This window comes from Lycium barbarum, chromosome 5, assembly GCF_019175385.1.
Source record: "Lycium barbarum isolate Lr01 chromosome 5, ASM1917538v2, whole genome shotgun sequence".
NCBI lineage: Eukaryota > Viridiplantae > Streptophyta > Magnoliopsida > Solanales > Solanaceae > Lycium > Lycium barbarum.
Window position 1 is genome coordinate 43,632,167 of NC_083341.1, and position 7,403 is coordinate 43,639,569.

General features: G+C 33.2%; 1 protein-coding gene across 1 annotated transcript; it reads right to left on the reverse strand.

Moving 5' to 3' along the window:
- Positions 1-808: 808 nt before the first annotated feature.
- LOC132642451 (uncharacterized) lies at positions 809-1,606 on the reverse strand. Its single transcript, XM_060359641.1, has one exon. It carries the CDS (start codon positions 1,531-1,533, stop codon positions 991-993), a length of 543 nt encoding a protein of 180 aa, XP_060215624.1. The 5' UTR covers positions 1,534-1,606; the 3' UTR covers positions 809-990.
- Between the last annotated feature and the right edge of the window lie 5,797 nt (positions 1,607-7,403).

The window sequence follows — 7,403 nt, forward strand, 5'->3', positions numbered from 1 at the left end:
TACATCCATATACATGAAAGCAGAATTCAAGATACCAATAAACACATGACCCAGCAAACTGTATTTGTATTTGAAAAGTACAATCAAATACATGGATACTGAATTAAAAAATGTCAATAAATACTTGAACCAATAAACTAAATTATTGTCAAATACATCAAATATTAACTCTGATATACAACCAAATAATTTGAGGGAAAAAAATACATTCAAAAACACCAAAAATGTCTAAAAACACAACTAAATATAGGAATCAAAAAATACAAGTAGGGTTCAATGCAGTGAATTCACCAACAAATACCTCTGTTGACGCTGCATGACCTATGTCCGTTTACATTTGTAATCCAGCATCCTGTTGAATGTAGTCATCGGCTGGCTGATGTACGTCAGAAAAATGTACATGAATCGGAGCGGCGCTGTCAGTACCCTGGCGAAACAGTATTTTTGTTAACTTTCATGTATCCATTGTATTTCAAAATTTCAAATAATTGTATATGTATAACTTTTTAATACCTTTTCTGAAGTTTGATTCACTTTCATATATTCAAAAACCTTTGCAAAGTTTTCGTTAATGACTTTGTGAAAATCCTTGAATTCGGTGAAAACCTAAAATTTCAAACAAGAAAATCATAAAACTGCATTCCTTATTAAACAGTAATATAATACATACATAAATAAGATACAACAACAACAACAACCCAGTGAAATCCCACCACATGGGGTCTGGAGAAGGTAGAGTGTACGCAGACCTTACTCCTACCAAGGTAGGACGGCTGTTTCCGAAAGACCCTCGGCTCAATAAAAAACATAAAACGAGGTCAGATAATGCTAAGAGATTCAAAGCGATATGGAAATGAAGTAACGCAAGCGACACAGATAACATAGAATAATCAAAGCACAGGAAATAACAGATAATAGCATAAATCAGAGCACATGAAATTATACTACGATAATGCGACTACTAATAAGACAGGATAATGAGACTATCTACTAGCCTTCTACCCTAATGTGGGTCCTCCAAACCCTCCTATCTAAGGTCATGTCTTCGGTAAGCTGTAACTGCGCCATGTCGTGTCTAATTACCTCTTCCCAATACTTCTTTGGCCTACCCCTACCTCGTCTGAAACCATCCATGGCCAACCTCTCACACCTCCGCACTGGGGCATCCGTGTCTCTCCTCGTCACATGCCCAAACCATCTCAATCTCGCTTCTCGCATCTTGTCTTCCACCGAGGCCACTTCCACCTTGTCCCGAATATCCTCATTCCTAATCCTATCACTCTTGGTGTGGCCACACATCCATCTCAACATTCTCATCTCAGCAACTTTCATCTTTTGAACGTGAGAAATCTTAACTGGCCAACACTCCGCCCCATACAACATAGTCGGTCTAACCACCACTTTGTAGAACCTGCCCTTAAGTTGTGGTGGCACCTTCTTGTCACATAGCACTCCAGAAGCAAGCCTCCATTTCATCCACCCTGCCCCAATACGATGTGTGACATCATCGTCAATCTCCCCACTGCCTTGCATAATAGACCCAAGATACTTGAAACTACTTTTCTTCTGGATGGCTTGGGTACCAAGCCTCACTTCCAAGCCAGCCTCCTGAGGTGCTTCACTAAAATTACACTCTAAGTACACATACATAAATAAGATAAAGAACAAAAAATAAGACTTACATTCTTCTTAAACTCATTAAGTTCCTCCCTCAGACCAGAGATATCACTAGATTTGCTAGTAGATAGGACGTCAACAGGAACAACAGAGGGGGGGGGGGGGGGGGGGTATTGTAGCTAATTGTTTTTTTTCCCTTGTTGAAGCATACCGAGTTGATGTGAAACTAGGACATTTGGTCAATCGTCCTCCACTCGGATGATTACCAGAACGTGTAATTGGAGATGTTTTCTTCTTCGCTGGCGATGGTACCATTGGCATCTGTCTTGGCTTCTTGTGAGGTGGAGATTGTGATACACCTTTATTTTGAGGTTGTTTAGCCGCAACCATATGGGGTGGTGTGGAACTAAAGTCATCATAGTCATCCTCAACCTGTTGTTGAAGTGTTGATGCAGATTTACTGGAGAGATATGGATGTAATCCAAGTTCCTCAATCTCGTTGATGATCGACACAATGTTCTTATAAGTAAGGCGTTCCTGGAAAAGGATCATACTTAAATATGTCAGATACAAAATACCAAATAGATGTGAATTTATTTTCATGTATTTGTTTTAATGGAGAATTTCATATACATTATATATGTTCAAATATATAAGTATGTTCAAATACATGTGGATATCTGAATTTGAATGACTGTGAATTTGATTGACGGTTCACTGTTTGGTTCAAAGTGCATAGATGCAGTCAAAAAAGATTTAAACATATGTTCAAATACGTGATTAATCAATTTGTTCAAACTCCGTGTATTTAACAGAACTTGAACATACATGTTTTAAATACATATAACTGAAGTACACTTATGTATTTGTCAGATAGTATATACAAATAACTGTATAATCCTTGTATTTGTGCATTTAAATAATGAGTGAAAATTACCTCTAACTCGTCATCATTGAACATGCCAGTCATGAGATCTTTAAATGTGGTGATTCGTCTATGGTTTTCCAGTTGAACATTTTGGGAATACGATCTCCATTTTTTACTGCCAAATTTGGGTAAACATTGGAGCAGCACTCGTATAGCCATGCTTGCATAGCAAACGGAAAACCTCGAAGACAGTAATACTGTTTTGTCATATCCATCTTATGGTGAAGACTTCTGATCAAATCATCAAACGCTTCCTTTCCCCATGTATAGTCTTTGTACCGCCCACTCTCTAGCAAGTCAAAATGAAGCCTTGGAATGACGACATTGTGTTTCTCATCGGATAAGATGTATGTATGGATAAAACATAGTAGAGCACTTTTTACAGCATCTCCATCTGCATCATCATCAACGCCCCAATTCTGATCCGTGAAGCATTCAAGCAGTTCACCCTTTTTCACACTTTTATTGGAACCCCCAAAATAGGAAATCAACAGTCTGTTTTTCTTAGTGTGAAACACAATTTCTTCACCATAACACTTCAACCCAGTCATTAATGCAAAATCGAAAAGATTAAACGTCAATTTGAAACCATTAACATCAATAACAAAAGCAGTGGGAGTACTTTTCTTCAGCTCTCTGACCATAAAACGCCTGACCATCTGTGGTTGAACTTCACAGTGCTGCATCTGGAGGTATTTTTCAAATATAGTCTCGGAAAATAGTTCAAACTGTCTACCGGTAAGCTTGTCCTTCAATTCTTTTTTAATTTTCGGGTTCATGTACGAAGCATATCATATTGCATGACTAGGAGGATGTTGGACAAAGAATTTATCATCCTGAATAAAATACAAACAGTTAATGAAACAGACATAACAAATATATGTATACGATTATCATAGGAAATTGTTAAACAAAATTAGAGTCAACCATACATATATTCAAAATACTTGTATACAAATAATTAAATACACATGTGATACTGTATTTAAATATGTCTGTTGTTGAATATCAATTGATCAGTTGTTCAAATACACAACTACCTTCAAATACATGTGTTTAGATACATCATTCGTTAATGTTTACAACTCACATATATTTTCAAGAAAATAGAACATCACAATAAATATACATGTAACTCAAACAGAAAATTGAGATTCAACTACACATACATTCAAATACATGATTTCCCAGTTCATCAACTTTTCAAATACACAACATACATTCAAAAATATACAACATAACTTTTCAAATACACAACATACATTCAAAAATATACAACATAACTTTTCAAATACACAACATACATTCAAATACATGATTCTCAGTTCATCAACTTTTCAAATACACAACATACATCTAATACATGATTCATATATACATATGTTCAAAATACCTGCTTCACGGCCGGGTCAAACTCTTCCTGTGCTTCTACTTCAGGTTGTACGACTTTTTTTCATTTTCATCTCTTTTCCGATATCTATTTTCTTTGTTGATTTTGTAACTGCCGGTTTTTTAAGCCTTTCCATGTGGGAAGAATCACGAATATGCTTCGTCCTTCTTTCAGCAGCCACTCTTTCGACCGAACCTGCAACAACATCATCATATTGTTGTTGAGAAATCCCCAAATCAAAAGAAGGATAATCAAAATTTTGAAGAGTAGAAGGTATACCTCGAGCAACCATGCTTGATTTTGTTCCGTCTACCATTAATGTATAAGTCTGATACTTTAATTTGCTTGAAACCCTAACAATTTAATACTTCAATTGGCTTGAAATTGGTGGAAAGAAAAAGACTAGTAGAAGAAAATACACTAATGGAAGAGAAAATCTACCAAATTACACCTTCCCCAAAAATTACGGAATAATATTTTGCTGATGTTGAATAGTGAGGGATATAATGGAGCAAAACACGGTGAAGATTAATGAAGAATGAGAGAGAAATCATGTTGATAATGATGTATCCATTAAAATTGGGATATGGGAATATGGGAGCGTCTAATATGGTAACTTGCTAAGTGTGTTTAACCGTGTATGTGTACCAGTAACTTTAAGTTACTGATATAGTTATGGATGGTAAATAAAAAAAGTAAATTAGTTACTAAATATAAATAAATAAAAGGCTAGTTATTATCATTAAATAGGTCTTATAAGAAGCTACAACAAGTAATTATTCCTTTAAAAAACTGGCACTCTCTCTAACTAGCAACCCACTGTTATCTTCATAAACTAGATCTAGCACGGGCTTAACACAAAAAATGGTACCACACTTTTTTTTTAAGTCTGTCTAAAGAAAATATGATATATTTTTATGTTTAGAAATTATTTAACTTGAAACTTCCCCTTTTATCTTTAATGAAATGATTTAAATTCACACAAATATTTATGACTTGTTTTAGACTACAAGTTTCAAAGATTTTTTCTTTCTTTTTTTAAACTTCGTGCCTAGTAAAACTATGTCACATAAATTAGGACAGAGAGAGTACCTTTTAGTAATATAATTATGGAATTTTTATTATAGAAAGTATTATAATTCAATTAATTGAAAATATCAATGAATTATTTTACTTAGTCCGCTTCTCTCATGTATGCCTTTCCTGGTTTGGTTCTTCAATTGAAAGATTTGAAATACACCTCCTACCGAGTTTCATGCCATCATCTCTTTCTACTCAACAACACTGAGAAGCGCTTTCATGTATTAGCATCTGTTGTTGTCTTAAATTTTTACGTATATGTATATACGTTTCTTGACCGTTTATATTTCGTCTTCTTGATGTTATTCCTCGTTATTTGTGTGAGACGCATGTGTTTAAAATTAGTGCATTTTTATCCTTACCCAAAGGTATAAGTTCTAAATCTTTTGGTTTTATGACTTCTTTATCGATTTTTGTGTTCAGTTTAAATCGTTATTTATTTTTTCCTGAATTTCTCTATGCAGACCTTTACTGAACATATTATCAAAGTTTAAATATCCTATTTTTTATTTATTTTATTTTTTACAATTGTCTTCTACTTCTTCACGTGGACCCTACCTTATTTTTTTTAAAAAAAAACTATTAACTATTATAGAAGAGTGGGTTGACGACCAAACCCACTCTTTTATAATAGTAGAAAAATGTGAAATAATGAACACAAGAGAGAAATGGTTATCAAAAAGCTCTGACAAGGTCAAACTGATTCTTTCAATTTTCTTAGAGAAATATTATGAATTCAAGAATGTCTTCTTCATAGGAATTTTATTGTGATATATTATAAGAAAAAAATCATATAGTTCTACAATCTTAATGCCATGTTTAAGATTTGTTATTGTTCATGATTTACCCTCGGAAAATTTCTTGAAGCTTCTGAATTTGTTTTACAAAACATTTGGAGAGAATTGTTTCCAGGAATGGATAAGGGATGTAAATGGTGGTTTTCCAACTTCTTAGAAAGCCCAATTTCAAATTTATAATTTAGTAATTACAAGATGCTGTTTAATATTGTTCACTTTAAAGGGAAGAATAATTTGAGCAAAAAAGAAAAGAAAAGATTAAATAGAAAAGAGAGAGAACACGTGATACGGTATTAATTTGCGGATAAAGGCAAACAAAATGATGCTTGATTCTTGTACAAGATTTATAAAATAATTGTAGTCAATCAAAGTCCCATGTGAAACCTGGTTGCTATGGTCTAGAAACTAACACTTTAATATCTCCTGAATGGTGTACTTCAATTGACCTTACCTTTTAGATAATTTATGGAACTTTATCCTTTGTTTTCTTTAACTTCCCTTCATTTCCTTAATTAAACGTTGTATTTTTATTTACTCCCTAGTTCAAAATAAGTGGACACTTAATCTTTAACACACTTCTTAAAAAAATATCAATTTCTAAAAAAAAATAGTTATTTTAACTAAACTGCACTTAATTAATAAGACTTCATTATTTATTTTCTTGAGTAAATAAGAATAAATCTGAATAAAACAAAGCTAATTCCTTTTTAATTATGTAAGTGGACACTTATTTTGAATTAAAATAAAAGATTAATTAGTGGACACTTATTATTTGAAAACCAGGAGTATATTAATAACTTCTTTTATACCTTTACCTGAAGACAAGTAATAAATATATATATAATTGAGATGATAACCTCACAAAATATCTGACACGATTAAAAAAAGAGAAATTACGTGATTGACAGCCGGCAACACAATTTTCACGGAGGCAAATCCATCAACTTTGTGCATCTTGCATGAAAATAACTATATATTGAGATCCAGGTGTCTCGTATCATCATGCACCAGTTTATATAGTTCAGTAATACATCATAAAATAACACGCATCAGTACATTTATATAAGACCAGAGAAGGGTGTCGAGTCATATCTATCGAAACTAATATACACAACGCACTAGATATATGATCAAAAGCCTCTTAAGAATTGTATGAAATGTAATTAGACTGTGATTGAGAAATTTCTGTGTATTTAACTGAGAAGAAAGAGTACATATTTATATATGTATCCTAATATAAATAAAATAATAATATTTAATCCTATAGAATTTTATCCAAATTCTATTTGCTAGCTTATAACTAACTGTATTCCTTTACAATCTAATTTAAAAGTGACTCGTTCTTGTTGATCAAGAATAGTTGATCACACAGCTCATATTGTTTTGTTAACTTTGTGTGGCTGAGATATAATGTTGAGGGAATTTTGATATTGGGCTGAATTCTCTTCTGCTGAATATTGGACTGCATAAGTTTGTTTGAGCCCAATTCTTTAAGCAGTCCAATATACTAAACAATTGCATCGGCCCATATTTCTTTATACTGAACTTCGGACTTTGTTCGATGAGTCCTAAGTTCCTAACCCTTTTTCTT

Excerpts from the sequence above, each read along its gene's own strand:
- LOC132642451 (XM_060359641.1), bottom strand. The coding sequence starts at position 1,533 with ATGCAAGGCAGTGGGGAGATTGACGATGATGTCACACATCGTATTGGG.